The sequence below is a fragment of the Chionomys nivalis genome, chromosome 2, assembly GCF_950005125.1.
Source record: "Chionomys nivalis chromosome 2, mChiNiv1.1, whole genome shotgun sequence".
Classification (NCBI taxonomy): domain Eukaryota; kingdom Metazoa; phylum Chordata; class Mammalia; order Rodentia; family Cricetidae; genus Chionomys; species Chionomys nivalis.
In genome coordinates this window covers 84370128-84393038 of record NC_080087.1, presented here as the reverse complement: position 1 = coordinate 84393038, position 22911 = coordinate 84370128, and the positions used below count along the sequence as shown (strand labels likewise).

Genomic DNA, 22911 nt, shown 5'->3' with positions numbered 1-22911 from the left:
TGAAGGAATAGCCAGTGCTCATAACCACTGAGCCATTTCTCCAGTCGCCATTTTTTTCTGCTTGTTTCACATTTTTTTTATTTTGTAAAAGTTTATTTATTATGTATGCAGTGTTCAGTCTGCATGTGTACTTGCAGACCAGAAGAGGGCACCAGATCTCATTACAGATGGTTGTGAGCCACCAGATGGTGATTGGGAATTGAACTCAGGACCTCTGGAAGAGCAGCCACTGCTCTTAACCTCTGAGCCATCTCTCCAGCCCTACATTTTTATTTTATAAATTTTGATCATCCCTAAGTCAGTGGAGTGGATGGTCACGCAAAATAGCTTCAAGTCTTTAGTGTGCTAAAATTAATCTCCATGTTGCCCCTTATGTGGATAGGTTTTTTTTTTTTCTGACAGTACTGGGAATCAAACCCAGGGCCTTGTGCATGCTAAGCAAGCTCTCTGCTGCTGAGCTGCAGCCCCAACTAGAGTCAGCAGTTGTGAACAAAGCCCCATCCATTTCCTCTACCTTTTCTCCTTTGTGTTTGTCTTGTCAGGATGACCTTGAACTGCAGATTCTGGCGGTACCTCCCAGGTGCCAGTGTTACATGATGCCGCACACCATGCCTTTGGTTCTGTCCTCTTAGTTTTTGTTTGTTTTTGTTTTGTTTTTATTTTAATGTGTATGTGTGTGTTGGGGAAGCTGTGTGCATGACAGCTACATTCTTGGAGGTTGGAAGAGTGTTTTGGACCCCCTGGAACCGGAATTACAGGATGGGGAGCTATGAGCTGCCTGATGTGGATCCTAGAAACCACACTCGGATCCTCTGCAAGAACAGCCAGTGCTCTTAACCTGAGCCATCTCTCCAGCTCTCCTCCTTAGTGAAAATTAAATTTACTTTAAAAAGTAAATCCTACCAGGTACTGGTGGTGCACACCTTTAATCCCAGCACTTGGGAGGCAGAGGCAGGTGAATCTGTGAGTTCGAGGCCAGCCTGGTCTACAGAGCGAACTAGTTGTTCCAGGACAACTAGGGATGTTACAGAAACCCTGTCTTGGGGGGGAGGGGGGGAGAGAGAAGAAGAAAAAGGTCAGTCCTCAAGATTTTTTCTCTCTCCCTCCTCTCCCCTCCCTTTCTATTGTAACTATACATAGGTTTCGTTATAGCTTAGGCTGGCTTCAAATTTACAACTTTCCTCCGCTCCATAAATTCATGGCTTCCATGCACACACCACTAGCTGAACTTTTTTTTTTATTATTATGTATACAATATTCTGTCTGCGTGTATGTCTGCAGGCCAGAAGAGGGCACCAGACCTCATTACAGATGGTTGTGAGCCACCATGTGGTTGCTGGGAATTGAACTCAGGACCTTTGGAAGAGCAGGCAATGCTCTTAACCACTGAGCCATCTCTCCAGCCCCACTAGCTGAACTTTTAACATTCAAAAATGCAGGAAATTCTCAGGCCTAGTAACAAGCTCCTGCTCGAGGTTCCCTCCCCTGTCCTGGGCCTCATTCCTCTTTGTGTATTTATCACCATGATGATTAATGAAAATCAATGAAACTGGGCTGTGGTGGAGCACGTTTAATCCTAGGCAGAGGCAGGCGGAGAGTTCTAGGACAGCCAGGGCTAATGAAAAGTCAGAGAAGGCCAGACAGGCACATCCCTCGAAGGAATTGCCGTAAATCTATGTATCAGGGAGAAGGCCTGGGAAGCTAGAAAGTCTCCAATGACTGCAAGAACTCTTAGCCATGGCTGTGTCTGCTGAGAATTCAGATGAACAGAGATGCTGTATGTCCTGAGGATAGCAGCCCTTGAGTGGGATCTCTAAGACACCTGCCTAGAGGAGAACCAGTAACTAGTGCTTAGAGGCCTTGAGGGGCTGTTTGTAACTGATTTAGACAGTGAGAACTGTTTTGTTGGTTCTGGGGGTTGAACTCAAGAGACACCCGGAGGCTAACAGCCACACCCCCAGCGCTCCACAGTGCTAGTTTCTAGCCAGGGACTCTACCACTGAGCCACACCCCAGCCCCTCACTGGGGGATTCTAGGCAAGAACTGAGCTGTGTCACAAGATCTCTCTCTCTCTCTCTCTCTCTCTCTCTCTCTCTCTCTCTCTCTCTCTCTCTCTCTCAATTTTTATGTATAGATGCAAATGCTGACAATGCCCTATAAGGCCAGAAGACGGTTTTGAATCTGGAACTGGGATTGCATGTGGTTGTATGCTGCATGATAACTTGTGCTGGGGATGAGCTCCCATCCACGGGAGCAGAGGATGCTCTTAGCTCCTGAGTCAGCTCTCTCTTACATCCCCAGTTCTTTTTATTTTGCTTTTTAAGATAGGATCTTGCTATTATTGCCCAAGCTGACCTTGGACTGATTCACTGTGTAGTCCAGGCATGCCTTGAACTTGGAATCCTCCTGCCTCAGCCTTCTGAGTGGCTGTATTACACACTTGTATCACCAGCCCTGGCCATTTTCCTTATTTTTAGAGATTTTTTATTTTACTTTTAATTGTGCATAAGGGATTGTATGTGCCTGTGGAGGCCAGAAGAGGGCAGCATTCTCCCTGAAGCTGGAGATGGAGCAGTAGTGAGCACCAGGGTGGCAGGAGCTAAACTCAGGTTCTCCAGAGCAGTGTGTACTCTTAACCGCTGAGTCATCTCTCCACTCCCCCTCTCATTTAGAGGTATGTATAATGTGTGTTTGGACACACGAGAAGGTCAGAGGATAGTTTTGCCGCTTCTCTCGCCTTTCCGTAGGGCCTTGGGCATGCAGGCAGGCATGCAGGCAGGCACGCAGGCAGGCATGCAGGGCAATCACCTTTTATGCTCCCAGCCATTTTGCCTTGTTACTTTTTAAAATGTTTTCTTTTTTAAGATTATTTTGCCTCCATGTATGTGCCCTTGAAGACCAGAAAGAAGGCATTGGATCCCCTGGAACTAGAGTTATGCAGATGACTTTGGGCCACCACCATGTGATTTCTGAGAATCGAACCCAGGTCCTCTGCAGGAGCAATAACAAGTGCTCTAGCGCTTTGGCTGCTGAGCCATCTCTCCAGCCCAGTGCTCTAGGGCTTTTGTTTGGTTTTTGAGGGGATTTTTTGTTTGTTTGGTTGGTTGGTTGGTTTGGTTGTTTGTTTTATGGTCTTTCGAGACAGGGTTCCTCTGTGTAACAGTCCTGGCTGGCCTGGAACTCCATTTGTAGACCAGGCTGGCCTCGAACTCACAGAGATCCACCTGTCTCTGTCTCCTAAATGCTGGGATTAAACACCTGGCTAGTATTTTTCTTACACTTATTTGTGTGTGTGTTTGTGCATGTGCATGAGTATTAGGGGTGCCTGTGCTGGAGCCTGAGGGTAGAGATCAGAGGACAGTTTGCAGGAGACAGTTCTCTCCAACCATGAGTCCAAGGGATGGAGATCAGGTCATCAGGCTTGGTGGCAAGTACCTTTACCTGCTGAGCCCTGAGATCCGTGCCGATGGGAGGAGAGAACTGACTCATGTTAGTTACCCTCTCACCTCCACACACGCGCACACACACACACACACAATAAGTAAATACAATTTAAAACAAAACAAAAGCAGGGAGGTGGTGACACGCCTTTAATCCTAGCACTCAGGAGGCAGAGGCAGGTGGATCTCTGAGTTTGAGGCCAGTCTGATCTACAGAGTGAGTTCCAGGACACAAAGAAACCTTGGCTGAAGACCAGCCTGGTCTACAAGAGCTAGTTCCAGGACAGGCTCCAAAACCACAGAGAAACCCTGTCTCGAAAAACCAAAAAAAAAAAAAAAAAAAGAAAAGAAACCTTGACTGAGAAAACAAAACAAAAAGCCGGGCGATGGTGGCGCACGCCTTTAATCTCAGCACTCGGAGGCAGAGGCAGGCAGATCTCTGTGAGTTCGAGACCAGCCTGGTCTACAGAGCTAGTTCCAGGACAGGTTCCAAAGCCACAGAGAAACCCTGTCTCGAAAAAAAAAAAAAAAAAAACAGAAAGATCTCAAAAAGCACAAATTATGGCTTTAGCAACATGAAAATTTGGGGGCTGGGGAGATGTCTCAGTGGTTACGAGCATTGGCTGCTCTTCCAAAGGACTCAGATTCAATTCCTAACACCCACGTCTGTCTGTAACGTCAGTTCCAGGACTTCTGACACCCTCAGACAGACATGTAGGCAAACCACTAATAAACATAAAACAAAAATAAATTTTATAAAATGTAGCTGGGGAGATGGCTAGGCAGTGTAGAATATTTGATGGTCTTTCAGAGAACCTGGGTTCGATTCCCAGCACCTGCCTGGTGGCTCACAGTCATCTGTATCTCCAGTTCCTGGGGATCTGATGCCCTCTTCTGGGATATAGGTAAATGTAAACATGCAGGCAAAACACTCAAACACACAAAATAAAGTTTAAAACATGTTTTTAAAGCAGGCCGGGTGGTGGTGTAGCACGCCTTTAATCCCAGCACTTGGGAGACAGAGGCAGACAGATCTCTGTGAGTTTGAGGACAGCCTGGTCTACAGAGGACAAGCTCCAAAACTACAGAGAAACCCTGTCTTGAAAAACATTTATTATTTTTTTTTCCAAAGGAAAAGAAGTATTTATTCAGTTTTCAGATGGAGTTGTTCTATGGCTAATACAAATATGAAGGAAAAATTATCACACCAGAAAAGAGCAATTTATTTTATTACATTAAAAGGTAATAACATGACCACACAAAGTCAGACAACTAGAAACGCGAAACCCTCCTGCCACACAGAGAGAATAACGGCTTGTTGGACTCCAGCGTCCAAACACCGAGGAGGAGTCGCCCCCAGAGACGCATCGCACACACCACAGCCGATGCAAAAGCATGAGGATTTTATTAATTCTGTCATGACAGGGTCCCCCAGCATTCGGGAAGCCGAGGGACCTTGAATAGCTGGTACAGTCTACTTTTAAAGGGGCCACAGAAGCAAGGGGGGTTGTTCTTTGACTATTATGATTGGCTTATTCGAAAGGGCTATTACCAATAATTGACTGGAGAGCTGTTGCCAGATCAGGTGAGGTAAGAGGTCATTTTGACCCCGTCTCCCAGGGGACCGAACCAAAACATACATATATAGGTAATTGTTGAGGAACTGAGTATGTGCGAGTGTAGCTGTTAGGTCCTTGGTTCCCAGGGGAAGAGGGGAAGCACTATGGCACGGAGGCTGAGAGGATTCAGAATTGTCAAAAATGGCTTCAGGATTGTCTTAAAGTCTTACAGGCTCATGTCACTAATATGCAAAGAATCAGAAGTCAGAGGCAGTCGCCATGATTCTCCCACTCCAGACAGACGCAGGTTAAGATCTTTCCTGGTAAGCCAGCTCGTGATACTACACAGAATATTAGAAATGGGTTAGATCAATATGTAAGAGCTAGCCAATAAGAGGCTGGAACTAATGGGCCAGGCAGTGTTCAAAAGAAAAAAAAAAAGAATCAGAAGTCAAAGCAGGATACAACTTTCACCTATTATTCTGGACCACAGGCTTGCTTTCTCGATGCTATGTTTTATGTATAGGCTTGTTGACTTTGTTTTCTAACTTTAGTATGCTATAGCAGCAACAGAGGACAAAACGGAGCGGCTTTGGATGACTCAGTAGCGAGAGGCCGTCCTATGGTAATAACATTTTACTCACAGAGATGATCATAACATTATGTGTAATACTGAAAATTTGGAAATAACCTAAATTTCCAACAATTAAAAGAAGGTTAAGAAAATTACAGTAAGAGGCAGGCGGATCTCTGTGAGTTCGAGACCAGCCTGGTCTACAGAGCTAGTTCCAGGACAGACTCCAAAGCCACAGAGAAACCCTGTCTCGAAAAACAAAACAAAACAAAAAAGAAAATTACAATAAAATATATTACCATCAATATAAAATATCTGCAAAAGCCGGGCGTTGGTGGCGCACGCCTTTAATCCCAGCACTCGGGAGGCAGAGGCAGGCGAATCTCTGTGAGTTCAAGTCCAGCCTGGTCTACAAGAGCTAGTTCCAGGACAGGCTCCAAAACCACAGAGAAACCCTGTCTCGAAAAACCAAAAAAAAAAAAAAAAAAAAATCTGCAAAAGTCACCAATAACCATATATAATATTTAGAGAAAACGTAAGGACAGAAATTGTATTATAAAGAACATAGAGGATCAAGAAATGTAAAGCATTCATACCCCCAAAAGGACAAGATATTAAGTGACAATCTCAGGATAAAGCACTCAGACATTTTCTTGTCAGGAGCCATGTCCCCCCCCCAAAATTATTATAGGGATCATCGCTCTGAGGAGTTTGCAGAGGGCTCCACTTCCCAATTGTATTGAGAATTGTTTTATTGACAAAGCCTATCCCACACCCAAATTGTCTGTTAATAGAGAGCTATCTGTTAGCGGAACCCGCCTCACACTCTATCTAGAGAACTAGGTGTGTCAACTCGTGAACTCCTGGCAGAGGAATCGTGACCTGACCGATCATAACCTCTTGGCCTACGTGACCGACGTGGACCACGCGGCAAGATCCCGTGCCCCAGCCCCCCAAGCTCCTCATCCAGGGGCTATATAAGCTGCAACCATGACTCTAATAAATGGAGGCTTCGACAAATCTGCCTAGCCTCCTTCTTCTCACCAGCCCATGTCTTTCAGGTGGTACCTCTCCGTGACCCTGGAATAATTGACTGCCAGGTGGGTTACAGACCCTAGACAGAGTAACTCGCCAAGGCGGTCGACATTTTCTTGCATTTTATTACATTTCTGGCTTCCAATTTTTCTATAATTAACACATAAAATTCATAATGATAAAAAGTGCCATTTTAAAAGTGAAGTAAATAGAAGATTTTTTAAACGCATTCATTTTCCCTACAATACAATCTAAGGAGTCCCGGAAGCCTCAGCCTCTAAGCAGTGGGGGTAGGGGAGCCAGGCTATGAAGAATGACCCTGAAGGAGTTGGAGCAAAGAAGAGAGGGCACAAGCTAGAAGGTCCAGGGAGGCAAGGACGGCGAAAAAAAGAAAGGGTTATCATAGGGCTAAACTTTATGGTTCTCACCTTTAATCTTAGCATTCAGAGGCAGAGGTAGGTAGAGATCTGTGTGTTCTAGGGCAGCCTGGTCTACATGGTAAATTCCAGGACAGCTGGAGCTGTGTAGAGAGACCCTGTCTCAAAATAAATGAATTATATTTGTATGATTATATAAAATATTATGCCGAGCGGTGGTGGCACCTTAAACTCAGCACTTGGGAGTCAGAGGCAGGCAGATCTCTGAGTTCAAGACCAGCCTGTTCTACAGTGCCAGGCCAGGCTCCAAAGCTACAGAGAGAAACCCTGTCTAGAAAATCATATATGCGGGCGATGGTGGCACAAGCCTTTAATCCCAGCACTCGGGAGGCAGAGGCAGGCGGATCTCTGTGAGTTCGAGACCAGCCTGGTCTACAGAGCTAGTTCCAGGACAGGCTCCAAAGCCACAGAGAAACCCTGTCTCGAAAAACCCAAAAAAAATAAAATAAAATAAAAAAATCATATATGTATATTATAAAATAAATATAATTATATTTATTAGCATTTTATTTAAATATTTATATATAATATAATAGTAGCATATTTATGGGTTTCCTTAAAGGTTTTAGTCTTTAAGATTCCCCTTCAGAGTTCAATTAAAGATGCCAAGAATAGGGAAAGGGGAACTAAAAATCTGAGGGTAAAGAAGTCTTCTCACAATGGGAATCATCTGTCTGTGTTTCTTTGTTCTCTCTCCAATCCATCATTTCCCATTGTTCCACCTGTTACTTTTCTCCTTTTTCTACATGGTTCTTAGTCCCGCCTGTTACAAACATTCCCGGTCATATATATCCTTAAAATCAGCAATTCCCCAGTCCCAGCAGGTTCCAGGGCCGGAATTCTTTTGCCCATAACAATCAGATAAGGGTTTTCACACTCACACACAGATCCATGGGAGTGGCTAGTACACGTCCGGTGGACTCCTTAATGGAGAAAGTTAATTAAGAAAGGGAAAAACCATCAGGGGATTCTAGAGGGGAAGGTTAGTGCGCTACACTACATTTTTCGGTGGTAGGAAGAGCGAAAAGGTTTATTTCTAGTGAAATTATAAGTAGAGCGCCGATTGTTTAAGTCAGCGCGCCTCTTTTCTCCCAGCAAGCACAGAGGCTTACCTGGTAACCAAACAACCTACTTAAAAAGTCAGAGGGAAGCTGATGGTGCTTGAATCTGATAAGACAAACACCAGACGCTGCAGTTTCTACGGGCCTAGGTCTGGAGTTAGACTTCCCGCTCTACACGGAAAAGAGACCCAGGCCTCTGAATTATCAGTTCCGGGCTACGCTGTTAACAACCGTCCTGGTCGTGGGGTAAAACCAGAGCAGCAGTGTGGGCAGGTAGTAATTCTATGTCCTTGGAGATGTGTGAACATCTTAGAGGGGCGTCCTCTGCCTGGACCCTAATCATTGATCAAATGCCGCTGATAAGGATAATTGCAGGAAGGCAGATCTTAGCACTTCTGTAGGAGAGAGGAACAGGCCTGGCAGTGGCAAACTGTTTTCACGACAGTTCTGAACTGCGGGAATTAATCCCCAAACATGTAACACAAAGGGAGTCAGCTACAGCAAAGGACAGCCATTTTATTCACAAAGCAATAGTGCCACAAAGCCTTGTTTTTTTGGTTTAGCCTTTACCAGGTCCCTTGGTTCTTATATGTCGCTCATAAAAAGATGGCTGAGCAATTACTATATAATGTTGCGGCTTGTAGCAATATATATATGTGTGTGTGTGTGTGTGTGTGTGTGTATGTATATTTATTTTAGCATGGCCCAATTGTTTAGCAAATTATTTAGACCAAAACTTATCTACTGTTCATCAATATTTATTTAGGTTTTCTTGGAAGATATTAATATAGATGTATAGATGTAAATCAAAAAAGAAACTATTTTAAATCTAAAGTAGGTTGATTGTTTAATTTCCAATTACTTAAATTAGAAAACATCTCATGTTCTCTCTCTCTTTTTTTTCGATTTTTTTTTTTTTTTTTTTTTTTTGGTTTTTCGAGACAGGGTTTCTCTGTGGCTTTGGAGCCTGTCCTGGAACTAGCTCTGTAGACCAGGCTGGTCTCGAACTCACAGAGATCCGCCTGCCTCTGCCTCCTGAGTGCTGGGATTAAAGGCGTGCGCCACCATCAACTGGCTTTTTTTTTTTTTTTTTGAGACAGGTTTATGGTCCTATGTAACAATTCTAGCTATCCTGGAACTAGCTCTTGTAGACCAGGCTGGTCTCAAACTCACAGAGATCCGCCTGCCTCTGTCCCCCGAGTGCTAGGATTAAAGGTGTGAGCCACCACACACTGCCCAGCTGAAATATAAGTTTTTGTTTTTCCAGACAGGGTTTTCTCATGTTCTTTCTTTCTTTCTTTCTTTCTTTCTTTCTTTCTTTCTTTCTTTCTTTCTTTCTTCCTTCCTTCCTTCCTTCCTTCCTTTCTTTCTTTCTTTCTTTTCATGTTTTTTCTTAACACCAATGCCTGGTGTTTTGTTTTCGGGTTAGGGTCTCACTGTTTAGCTATGGCTGACTTGGAAGTCACACTTTGGAAGCTAGGCTGGCCTCGAACTCACGGAGATCCATCCTTCTGCTCCCGTTGGGATTAATGGCTTGCACCAAGGCAGGGCCTTCTGTAACACAAGCTGGCCGTATAACTAGCCATATAACAGAGTAATCTTGAACTTGATAGTCTTCTGTCCAGTCTCCCACACTTGGCTACCCCACTGTCTTGACAAGGGAATTTTAAGCGCCATTTGTTTACCTTCTCCTGTGATAGGGAAGTGACTGCTGGCCGAGAAAACTCAAGCAAAGCTCTGGAGATATTCTGGGGCAGGAACCTTGCTTCAAGGGACCACCAGGGGGTGCCGTCGGGGAGACCGCGGCCTCTGCTAGCCTACCGAACCTCCGAAGTTTTCTTGGACGCAGCCACCTGGGAACCAAGGACCGAGTTACTCAAGGTGCAGATGTGCGCAAAGTCGCGCCGGCTCTAGGAGATAGCAAGATTTACGCCTAGATGTGTTTCTTTCTTTTGTTTCCCTTTCCTCCTCCACCTCCACTCTCTCCCCGTCTCTGTCCCAACCCCACCCGCAGCCTCTGAAGCTCAGGATGGTCTTGAACCCATGATCCTGCATCTCCCCACTACTGGAATTACAATTACAGGTGTGCACTATTCTGTCCTGCTTGAATTTAGATCCCTTCCGTTATTCAGCCTGAAGAAAATGTGTGTGTGTGCGCGCGCGCATGAGTGTGCGTGCGTGCATGTGTGTGTGTGTGTGTGCTGAGGAAAGAAGCTCTTTGTGTCCCACCAAGCCCGTGCCATATGTCCCTTTTCTTCTTCTAGCACGCTCTTCCCTCCCTCTTCACACACACACACACACACACACACACACACACACCTGTCACAAACCCCCTCAAGCTATCACCAGGGCCTCCCTCCGCTGCTGCTGCTGCAGCCCTAACCATTTGCCTCTCCTCTCTAGCCCCTCCCAGGGGCCTGCCTTGAGCCTACTCCGTGCTCCTCTGCTGTGGGGGTCTTCTTTTAGTTCTTGCTCTGTGTGGGAGGCAGTTTTCTGATCAGGGATCCCCAGGTGGATCTGTCATGGATCTGACTTCTGCTCCCAGGAAAACCCTTGTTGCCCCCAGGGAAAGAGCAGCACGTCGTCGTAGGGATTAGCTTGTCCACCCCTCCCCCCACCCCTCCTGCATCACTGCAGCCTGGGAACTAGAGGCCCTGAGCACATGCATCCCCTTGCCCCAGTGGCCAGTCACGAGCACAATCCTGAATTTCAGGTCTGGAAATCACTCATAAAATCTATCGTGGTAGGCCCGCTGAACCCTTGTCCCCTCCTCCTTGGAGGGTTTTGGGTTTATATAGGGAGCTGCTGTGGGTGGGTGGGGCTGGCCAAAGAAGCTTCTGCAGAGAAGGTGAGGGGGTTCTGGGAATTAACAGGGCAGGGGGAGCTGAGAGGCAACAACTCCCTGTAAGAGCCCAACTCTCTTCTTCTGTAGAAGGCCCACAGCCAGGCTGAGGGATGCTGGGCGTATGGGTACCAGCCTGGGCTCTGCAGCAAAGGAGCATCCCCTGACAGATGGAGAAGAGGATCTGCTGGGTCCTCCCTCCTAACTTCTGTCCTGTCTCACCCTTGCTTCTATGTCCCCAGCAGGAAGATGGCTTCTGCAGCAACAGAGGGAGAGAAGGGGTCTCCTGTGGTGGTGGGGCTGCTGGTTGTAGGCAACATCATTATTCTGGTGAGGCCCCAGTTCTGGGGAGCATGGGGGCGCCGGGGGGGGGGGGGGAGACGGCGCCATGTCTATCTGCTTCAGTCTCTAGTCCCTGAAGGGAGCTGGGGCAGCCTGTTCTCACGGTCTTCCTGGTCTGTAATTGAGTCCTTGTGGCGCTCGTAGATTCAACCACAACTTGCGAAAAATGCCTGGTAAGAGGAATGATGGCACACCCTAGCATTTGGAAGGACGAGGCCAGAGAGCTGCTGTGAGTTGGAGGCTGACCTAGAACAGAGTGTCCTGAGAGAGAAAGAAGGAGGGAGAGAGGAGGAGGGAGCAGCTGGGTGTGGTGCACCTCTGGGATCTCAGCACTTGGAGATGCTGCAGGACAGAGTTCAAGGCCAGCTTCAGCTAAGTAGAGATTTGAAGACCAGCCTGGGCTGCAGGAGACCGAATCTTTAGAACAAATCATTCTGACTGGGTGTGGCAGCCCACACTTTTAATCCCAGCACTTTTGGAGGGGAAGCAGGGGATCGCTGTAAATTCAAGGCCAGTTTGGTTTATGTAGGGAGTTCTAGGAGAGCCAGGGCTATATAGCAAGACTCAGTCACAACAAAGCAAAACAAAACAACAACAACAACAAAAAGAACACAACACCAAGGCAGAACAGGGCTCTTCCCCTCCCTTTCCTCCTTCCCCCAACTTGGGCACTTGGGGGCAGTCAGTTTCATGTCTGCTCACACTGAGCCTAGAACTACCAACAAAATTTAGATAAAGTTTTGTGTCTTGAAACAAATAAAAACATGCAGGCTTTTGAAATGACTCTGGAGATAAATAAAGGTTGTCGTGGCTAAGCCTGAGGACTTACGGGTCAATTCCTGGGACCCGTGGAGTGGAGGGAGGAAGCCGACTCCCACAAAAGTGACCTCTGACCTCCACACTTAAGGCATTGCACTTCTGCTTATGCACACTCATACACAAGACATAATAAACATCTTTAAACATGTGGCACCTATGATCACAACATGACTGCTTTCAGTTTTTTGAGACAGAGTCTCACTATGTGGCCCTGGGTGACCTGGACCTTGTTAAGACTGGGTTAGCCTCTAATTTGTAGAGATCCTCCTGCCTCTGCCTCCTGAGTGCTGGGATTAAAGACATGTACCAAGCCAGAGATAGTTGTCTCTCTCTTTTTTTTTTTAAGATTTATTATGTATACAACATTCTGCCTCCATGTATGCCTGCTCGCCAGAGAAGAGCGCCAGATCTCATTACAGATGGTTGTGAGCCACCACGTGGTTGCTGGGAATTGAACTCAGGACCTCTGGAAGAGCAGCCAGTGCTCTTAACCACTGAGCCATCTCTCCAGCCTCCGTCTCTTTTATTTTTTAGGGTATTTCTATGTAGACCAAGCTGGCGTTGAACTCACAGATCTGCCTACCTCTGGATTAGAGGCGTGCACCACCATGTCTAGCCAAGACTTTTAATTTTTTTATTGATTATTTGAGAGTTTCACAAAACACAGTCTGTTTTGGACACATTAAGCACCCTCTTCCCCAACTTTTCCCAATTTACTCCTTACTCACCCCAATGTGTACATAGTCATTTTAGTGGCGCACGCCTTTAATCCCAGCACTCGGGAGGCAGAGGCAGGCAGATCTCTGTGAGTTCAAAGCCAGCCTGGTCTGCAGAACAAGTTCCAGAACATCCAGGGCTGTTACATAAAGAAAACTTGTCTTAAAAAAACAAAACAAAACCAAAAAAAGTATTATCTTTTTCACCATCAGAAACACCCACAGTATACCCCAGTGTGACAGCACACACCTGTAGCGCTGAGCCAGCTGAAATAGGAGGATGGACCATCCTGGTCTACACAGTAAATCCCAGCCAACCTGGGCTACATTGTGAGACCTTGTCTCAGAAAACCAAAACAAGAAACAAAAGCCTATCCACAAGAAATTGTCTTCTTTCTTCTCCTCCTCTCTCTCCTCTTCCTCCTTCCTCTTTTTTTTTTTAGAGTGGTTTGTCCCTGTAGCAGAACTCAAATGTCTCTGCCTCTGCTCTGCCCCGGGTGCTAGGGTTAAAGGCCTGTGCCACCATGCCTGGATTTGTCCCCAAGACAACCCTGTAGTGACCAGATTTTTTTGTTTCTTTTTGGTTATCTTTTTTTTAAAGAGTACCCTTTAAAAAAAAAAAGTTTATTTATTTATTTTATAGACAGTGTTTTGCCGCAGGCCAGAAGAGGGCACCAGATCTCATTACAGATGGTTGTGAGGCACCATGTGGTTGCTGGAAATTGAATTCAGGACCTCTGGAAGAGCAACCAGTACTCTTAACCTCCAAGCCATCTCTCCAGCTTCCTTTTTTTTTTTATTTTTGAGAGAAAGTCTCTCATATAGGCTAACCTGGCCTCAAACTCCCTATGTAGCTAAGAATAATCCTTGAATTTTGTATCCTTCTGCCTCTACTGGGCTTACAGGTACGTGTCAGCAGGCCCAGTTTATACGAGGCTGGCACAGGGCTTTCTGCAGACTAGAGAAGCCCTCTACCAACTGAGAGACATCCCGCAGTCTTTCGGATATTTCCTCAAGCAAACAGAAACAGATATTTTGTCCCGGTGTGTCCTGCTGTATGTCCAACAGTTGCTCCCGTGGCCTCCAGGCTGCTCCGTGTAAGACCAGAGGATGCCAGGCTCCAGGCATCTGGATAGTCAGACAGGCACTCTGTCATGCGGCCTCTACTCCCCTCATCATGGTGCCACAGAAACAGGCCTTGCTCGGGACAGCGCACCAATCAGATGAACGAACTGGCTAAAGCCTGCCGTGGCTCTTCTCCTTCTATTTTCGAAGCTACTGGCAGCTGGGATGTGAGGGCGAGGCTCTGGCTGGACCGTTTCTTCCTTCTTGGCTTCTCTACACCCCATCCCTGCTCACAAAGGCGTGAGCTGGCTTCCCTTCCAAGCCCACTTTACCCCAAGGGCATAGGGAGAGGGTTCTGGGCCAGGAAAGAAGTGTATTTTGGAGACTCACACAACAACTGCTGGCTCCAGGCACATGTTCCCAACCTTTCCCTGCCCAGTTGTCAGGCCTGGCCCTGTTTGCCGAGACAGTGTGGGTGACAGCTGACCAGTACCGTGTGTACCCACTGATGGGCGTCTCAGGCAAAGACGATGTCTTCGCGGGTGCCTGGATTGCTATCTTCTGCGGCTTCTCCTTCTTCGTGGTGGCCAGCTTTGGTGTAGGAGCCGCACTCTGCCGCCGTCGGTCCATGATCCTCACGGTGAGATCCCAGGTGGGGGGATGGCGGGTGACAGTGAGGGCCATGATATGACTCTGGATGGCACCCACTGGGGACCTCACAGCACCATTTCTCTGCCCTGGCCCCATACCTCAGTTTCAGCCATCACCCCCATTGTACAGAGGAAACTGGGGTACAGGGAGGAGAAGGATGGTCAAGGCAGCTATAAAGAGACTCCTAAAAGTGACATAAATAAGTAAATATATAAATGTATTTTTATATATATTCCCAATAAAATAATGGTAATTGAAACCCGACTATTTGGTCCCCAAGGTCTGTGGTTTGAGTTGTGGCAATAATAATGAAATGTAATAACGCAGCTAGCATTTAACAAGAACTCAGTCCTTTACACAGATTAGTTCATACATGTCATGTGACCTATGATGACCTGACACCACCACCACTGTCATCACTATTTGACAGATTCAGAGAGGAAGTCACAGCCCAGTTACGCTGGAACAAACCAGCTCTTGACTCCAGTCTAGTTTTCGTTTAAAATTTATTCTATTTTTTAAATTTTATATATATATATATATATATTTTTTTTTTTTTTTTGGTTTTTTCGAGACAGGGTTTCTCTGTGGTTTTTGGAGCCTATCCTGGAACTAGCTCTTGTAGACCAGGCTGGTCTCGAACGAGTTCCTCCTGCCTCTGCCTCCCGAGTGCTGGGATTAAAGGTGTGCGCCACCACCGCCGGGCTTATTTATATATTTTTATGCACTCTGCATGTACACCTGCAGGCCAGAAGAGGGCATCAGATCCTAAAACTGATGGTGGTAGCCACCATGTGGTTGTTGGGAATTGAACTCAGGTCCTCTGGAAGAGCAGCCAGTGCTCTTAACCTCTGAGCCATCTCTCCAGCCCCAAGGTGCACACTCGCTCAGATATCCAAGGAAACCAAAAGAGAGAGTTGGATGCCCTGAAGCTGGAGTAACAGTTGACTGTGGGGTGCTGATGGGGGAGCCAGGAACTGAACTCAGGTCATCTGCATGGCTTCCACTAAGTCATCTCTCCAGCCCCTGCTTTCATTTGCTTGTTTGTTTGAAGACAAAGTCTCCCTATGTAGCCCCAGCTGCCCTCAAACTGATAATCCTCCTGCCTCAGCCTCTCAAGTGCTAGGATTATAGGTGTGTGCCGTCACAACACCCAAGCCCATTGTCTTTTAGTCTTTTTGTTTTGTTTTGAGATGGGGTCTAGTTAAGAAGCTTTGTCTGACCTTGAATTTACTGTGTAAACCAGGCCTGCTTTGAAATGAACTGCCAGGCCCCTACTTTTAATCCTCCCCACGTTGCTCTGCCCTTGACCTTGCAGCAAGCAGTTTGGGCAATGAACTCTCTGTTCTTACGAAGCCTTATAAAATTGTGCTATTAAGCCCATTCACCAGGCAGAGAAACCGAAGCTCCAAGAGGGAAGCCGTGGCCTCTCCCGGGTGTTGGGGAGAGAGCAGGTGTCCTGTAGGAACAGCTCGGTGTTTCCCTTGGTAGTCCTTTAGGCTACCAGGACCATCACTTATGTGGTCAACGAGAGTTTACTGAACAAGAAGCTCTGAACACAACTAAAAAGCCCTTGATTTGGGGAGTGAAGGGAGCCTGGTAGGTTGAGGAAAACCCACAGCCAGCAGCAGCAAAGAAAAACATGCGGGGGACAGTGATCCCAGTGCGCACTGAGAATGTGTGTTCTGGGTGGCGGAAGCAGCATGAACAAAGGTCCTGTGGCTGGAGTGAGGCAGCAGACTCTCTGGCAGTCAGAAAACAGTACAGGGCAGGCTCTGGGAGGGAAACTGCTGGGGACACTTTGCTTTATTATGTAGAAGAGGGAGCTGTTATTGAAAGGAGTTCCTCACCACTCCCTTCCTCCTCTCATCCCCCCCCACCCCCCTCTTTTGATGCAGGGTCTCCCTGTGTAGCTTGGCTGGCCCCGCACCCACTATGTAGGCCAAGCTACTCATAGATACCTGCTGCTTCCGCCCAAGTGATTGAGGTGTGCACCACCACACCCAGCTCCTCTCTTCCGGTTCCCTTCCATTCTCCCCCCTCCCCTCCAATCACACATTTAGCAGAACAATTTCATCAAAGCCTAAAAGTAAACCTAACTACTGTTTTTGTTTGTTGTTTCTTTTGAGACAGGGTTTCTCTATGTACTCCTGCCTGTCCTGGAACTGTCCTGTGTTGACCAGCCTAGGTTCAAACTCACAGACATCCTCCTGCCTCTGCCTCTCAAGTTTGGGGATTAAAGGCATGCACTGCCACTCCTGGCCCCTAACCATTTTTAAAAAATATGTCTGGCTTGTCTTTCTCCCCATTTTTTTTTTCCAAGACAAGTTTTTTGTGTGTGTGTGTTGCCATGACTGTTCTGGAACTCACTCTGTAGATCAGGCTGGCCTAGAACTCAGAGATCCGCCTGCTTCTGCCTCCCTACTAGCACTGGGATTAAAGGTGTGCGTCACCACTGACAAGCTTGGTCTCGAGTTTTCAGTCTTCCACCTCTACTTCTTTCAAAATTAAATCCTCCATTTGATTTGTGTGTGCATGCGTGTGTGCACGCGTGTGTGCACATTGCCAGAAAGGCGACTCAGAGTCTTTTGTTTTGTTTTGTTTTTTCTTTTTGTTTTGTTTTTTGAGACAGGGTTTCTCTGTGTAACAGTCCTGGTTGTCCTGGAACTTGCTCTGTAGACCAAGCTGGCCTCGAACTCACAGAGATCCGCCTGTCTCTGCCTCCCGAATGCTGGAATTAAAGGTGCGCACCACCAATGCACGGCAAACAGTCTTATACATGCTAGGTAGCACTCTCCCGCTGAACAACAGTTCTGTTTGGGACAGTGCATTATGGCACACACTTAATTCCATCTCTTGGTGGCAGGAGGGGGTGGGCAGATTTCTGTGAATTTGAATCCAGCTCTGTATGTAGTGATTTCCTGGCTAACTGTGGAGGAGGTGCAAGGCCTCCATCTGGCCTCTGCGCCATGGCTACCCTTGCTCTCTCTGCAGTACCTGCTGCTGATGCTCATAGTCTACATCTTCGAGTGTGCCTCCTGCATCACATCCTACACCCACCGAGACTATGTGAGCCGGGCAGGGGCTAGAACCCTGTCGGGAAGGGATGAGGGGGACTGGCATCCCTAGAGCTGGAAGGGTCGAGGGGAGGTGGGCCTCCATCCCTAGTCAGCTGGCTCCTGCTCTTCCCTGTCCCCCCCCAGATGGTGTCCAACCCGTCCCTGATCACCAAGCAAATGCTGACCTTCTACAGTGCAGACAGCGACCAGGGCCAGGAGCTAACCCGCCTCTGGGACCGGGTCATGATTGAGGTTGGTTGGGCTCTGTGATCATCTCTCAGTGATGGCAGAGGGGATATTTAGAAGACAATCCACTCAGGGGACCCAGGCTGGGTAGGGGAGCCTTTGGTTTTATAGACCACAGACCCAGAAGTTTCCTTTCTCATCACCAGGTTGGTAAGTGGCAGGGTGGCCTGCATTGTGACTCTGACAATGGATTCTGCAGTGATTCTCCATCCATTGTAGTGATGGTGACAATGATAACTTTTAGGATGTAAGCCAGGCTGACCTTGAGCCCACTGTTCTGTGTGTGTGTGTGTGTGTGTGTGTGTGTGTGTGTGTGTGTGTGTGTGTGTTGCTAGGAACCCAACCCAGGACTTCATACATTTGCGGCAAAGGCTCTACCACTTAGCTATTTGTTATCCAACCTCCCAGCCCTCTTTTTTTTTTTCCTTAACTTTTTGAGATGGGGTCACCATAAGCTACCCAGACTACCCTTTAATTCACTATGTAGCCCAGGCAGGCCTTGAATTTGTGATTCTGTCTTAATCTCCTGATTAGCTAGGATTACAGCCCTGTTCCACTATGCTGAGTGAACAGGTAGCTCATGCCTTAATCCCAGTGGGTAGATCTTGTGAGTTCGAGGCTAGCCTGGGCTAGCCTGGGCTCCAGCACAACCAGGGCTACACAGGGAAACCCTGCCTCAAAATACCAAACAACAACGACAGCAAAGGGTTTGCTGAAGTCCAGTCCGGTGTTGAACTCTTTGTACACCCAAGGATGACTTTGGAATCTGGGTGTTTCTGCTTCCACCTTCCCGTTCTGAGAATCCAGATCTGAGATACAATACAGCTGTGTTTAGCTCAGAAGCTGAACTCTTAATTGCATCCAACATAATATTGCAGAAGAAGAAGGTGGAGGAGGAAGAAGCTGCTGAATCCCAGCCCAGCCCAAGTCATGCAGGAGCTCAGAAACTACACCATGTTGAAGGGTGTCCATCCAAGGGCTTCTGATTAAATACCCGTTTGAGATGGGGACAGGGTCTCATGACGTACCCTAGTCTTAAACTGGTGGCAGCTCGCCTCAACCACCCAAGTGCTAGAATTCTAAGGCTTCACCACAATGCTGAAAATCTGCCTTTTGTAAAATTTGATTTAAATTTTTTGATTATTTTTTATTTTCTTTGTTTGTTTTTCAAGATAGGGTTTCTCTCTGTAACAGTCCTAGCTGTCCTGGAACTTGCTTTGTATAGCAGGTTGGCCTCAAACTCATTGAGATCCGCCTGCCTCTGCCTCCTAAGTGCTGAGATTAAAGGCGTGCGCCACTACCACCCGGCAGATTTTTTTTTTTTCGAGACAGGGTTTCTCTGTAGTTTTTTGGTGCCCGTCCCGGAACTAGCTCTTGTAGACCAGGCTGGAACCCGGCAGATTTAAATTTTTTTAAATATTTATTTATTATGTATACAGTGTTCTGTCTGTGTGTATGTCTGCAGGCCAGAAAAGGGCACCAGACCTCATTACAGATGGTTGTGAGCCACCATGTGGTTGCGGGGAATTGAACTCAGGACCTTTGGAAAAGCAGGCAATGCTCTTAACCACTGACCCCATCTTTCCAGCCCAGATTTAAATTTTTTTATGTGAATATGTGTGTGTATGTGTAGACGTGTGTGGGGGTACCCACAGAGGTCAGAAGAGGACATCAAATTCTCTGGAACTGGAGTTACAGGTGGTTGTGAGCCACCCCACATGGATGCTGGGAATTGAAGAGCATCAGGTGTTCTTAACTGCTGGGCTGTCTCCTAGCAATGCCACCCCACTCCATCTAATTTTTGGTGTTATTTTGTCAGCACAATTATCAACAAAAGAATTTTAGAAGAAAATGAGTGTAGGCTTGGGCCACATCTATCAGCCTTACACACACACACACACATACACACATACACACACACACGTACACACACACACGCATGCACTAGAGCCCAGGACTCTAACAAGGGGGGGACCAGCTGTGCCTAAAGTCAATCTGCCTCTCTTTAACAGTGTGACCTCAGCCCAGCCCTGCCTAAACTTGGTTCTTTCCACAGCAAGAATGCTGCGGCACATCTGGCCCCCTGGACTGGGTGAATTACACATCTGCCTTCCGGGCAGCCACTCCAGAAGTGGAATTCCCCTGGCCCCCTCTGTGCTGTCGCCGCACAGGGAACTTCATCCCCATCAATGAAGAAGGCTGCAGAGTGGGCCACATGGACTACCTGTTTACCAAGGTGTGTCCCTTTGCCCTCTGTGTCTGTCTGTCCATCTGTTCTGTTCTCCCTTTCCCCCTTCAACTGTCTGTCTGTCCATCTGTCTTCCAGCCTCTCCTGTCTGGCCTTTTCTTTCTTTTCCTGGTCCTCCCAGCTCTTTGTATGAGTAAGCAGGATGCACAGACACTCTGATTCAGACCTGATGTCTGCACCAACAGGAGCAGTTGCTGGAGCTAGGCCTTGCATGAAAGCCTCTCATCCTGCTCAACTAGTGACCTGAGTCAGCCTGGGCTCATGACCAGTCTGAGCAACTTCAGGAACCCCTGTCTCAGAAGTAAAAAGAAGGCCAAGGAGAGTACTCAGTGGTAGAGCCCCTGCCTAGAATCCCCCAGTGAGGGGCTGGGGTGTGGCTCAGTGGTAGAGCCCCTGCCTAGAATCCCCCAGTGAGGGGCTGGGGTGTGGTTTAGTGATACAGCGCTTTTCTAAGCATGTAAGAGGCCTGGGATTCAACTCCTAGTACCGCTAATGTTAAAAATAACAGCTGAAAGTGATCATGTGGTGCACATCTGTAATCTCCATTGTGGAGAACCACTGCCAACTTGAGCCTTGGCAATATAACCAAGACCCTGTCTTGGAAAATAATGACAACTGAGCATGGCGGTATACACTTAATCCCAGCACTCGAGAGGCAGAGGCAGGAGGACCTCTATAAATTCAAGGCCAGCCCGGTTTACAGTGTGGGTTCCAAGACAGTCAGGGCTACACAGGGAAACACTGTCTCAAAAACAAAACTAGAAAAAAAAATAATAATAGCAGGTGAAGTGTGGCAGTGCTCGGGTTTGACCCCATTCAGACAGATCTCTATGAATTTAAGTCCAGCCTGGTCTACATAGCAAGTTCTAGATCAGATAGGACTACATAGTGCCTCAAAATAATAACATAATAAGCAATTCAAGGCAAGCCTGGTCTATGTAATGAATTCTGGGTCAGAGAGGGCTGTACAGTGAGACCCTGTCTCAACCAAAACTTAACAAAATGGAAAATACTGCTGCTGTCATAACGGTAGCACAGGCAACAGTAAGGACCCACGGGGAGCCTTCCCTTTGCCCGGCCTTTGCGGCTGCTCATCACAGCCACATGGGGAAAAGATGATGATGACCCTGCTTGACATACGACAGAGGAAGAGGTTCATCCCTGTGGGGGGAAAGCAGGGAGGCCAGGGCAGGGCAGGGGCATAAGCAAGAGGTGGGGGGGGGGGGAATAAGACAAGACCTGGTCCCACTTGTATCTGTGGCTACAAGTCTTCTATCAGGTCTGGAAGGGAGTTGTTCCAGTGTACCCCATCCCCAAGGACAGACTAGGACAGCCCATTCTCAAGCCAAAGCCACCTGCATGTTCTTCCGTTATTCCAGGGACCTTCCATTATTCCAGATTCTTCCATATCCCAGGGACCTCAGAATCCCTGCATCCATTCTCCAGACTGCCACTTAGCAGGTTGGAAAACTGGGGCTCAGAGAACCAGAATTGTGCCCATGTTCTACTAACAAGGAGCAGAGCTAGTCCCAGGCTTGGTTGCGCCGGCCAGGGTCAGGCACTCTGGACCTGTAGTCTCAGCTGCTCTGTGGCTGGAACAGGAGCCAGGAAGGTGACCTTGGTGCAGGGCTCTGGCCTGGCTCAACCTTGTCTCTAGTGAGCAGGTAACAGGAGCGAATGACAAACAGAGCTGGATTTCAAACGCTTAGGGCTTGTGGGTAGCATAGAAAGCCAGGCAGGACACAAGCCAAGCCCAGACTGACAGCTGCCATCCCAGCAGCACCTGCTGGCTCCGGCCCTGGGTTCAGTGATCACTCTCCTTGCTTCCCTAAGAAGGCAAACATGGCTACAACCCCACAACACAGATAGGAAAACCAAGGCAAAGAAAGGGACGTCTCCCAGGGCACATGGTGACTTTCCATCACCCACCACCCTCCCACAATAGCTTCACAAGCCTCTACCGTCCTTCTTTCCAGGGTTGCTTTGAGCACATCGGTCATGCCATTGACAGCTACACATGGGGCATATCGTGGTTCGGCTTCGCCATCTTGATGTGGACAGTGAGAGATGGGGCACCTGGGGTTGTGGAGGAGGGACCTGTGGGTGTCCAGGGGTGTGGGTGTGGGCTTGGGGGAGGCAGGTGGTTTGAGCTAGAGCACCCAATCTCATCATTTGCCCACCTAGCTCCCTGTGATGCTGGTAGCCATGTATTTCTACACCACTCTCTGAAAATGAAGAGGAGGCCGTATATGCATCTCTGTCTGAAACTCCTGCCTCTCAGCTGCACCTGGGCATTTCCCCCACCCCCAGCCCCGTGTACCTCAGCCACAGCTCACCCATGTCCACCTCCCTCCATCCAATTCCAAAGTCCCTTTGTAGGTATAAGAGCTGCCCTGGGCCCTAGCTGTGCCCCTGGCCTGGATTTGTGTGCCTGGACCCCCTTGGCCCTGTTGCACTTGGTTGATCTCTTTATCTTTCTGGTGACAATGAAATGTCCTGTCCTTGGAGGCCCTGCCTCTGTTCCTGACAACCCATCATGCACCTCTCTTGTGCCTTCCAGAACTTCTTACAGGCATAGCCATTGCTGCTCAGTAGTTTGTAGAAGCTCTAACAGACCTAGATTGCTGCGAGGGGAGGGGCAGATCCGCTATGGTCACTGTGGATCCTGATCACCCAGCATGTGTCTGAGCATGGGTTAGAAAGCCAATAAATACTGGCTGACTAAATAAATACAAGCCTCTTTTTCTGTGTTATTGGAGATGGGGGTTTTACTCTGCAGCCCAGACGGTCTTTGGAATTTATTTGAATCCTAGGCTA

General features: G+C 47.6%; 1 protein-coding gene across 1 annotated transcript; it reads left to right on the top strand.

Annotated features, from left to right (window-relative positions):
* Positions 1-11197: 11197 nt before the first annotated feature.
* Upk1a (uroplakin 1A) lies at positions 11198-22341 on the top strand. The gene is made up of 7 exons (XM_057757331.1): positions 11198-11278; positions 14330-14530; positions 17536-17610; positions 17745-17852; positions 19903-20082; positions 22071-22154; positions 22279-22341. Exons 1-7 carry the CDS (start codon positions 11198-11200, stop codon positions 22321-22323), a joined length of 774 nt encoding a protein of 257 aa, XP_057613314.1. The 3' UTR covers positions 22324-22341.
* Positions 22342-22911: the final 570 nt, after the last annotated feature.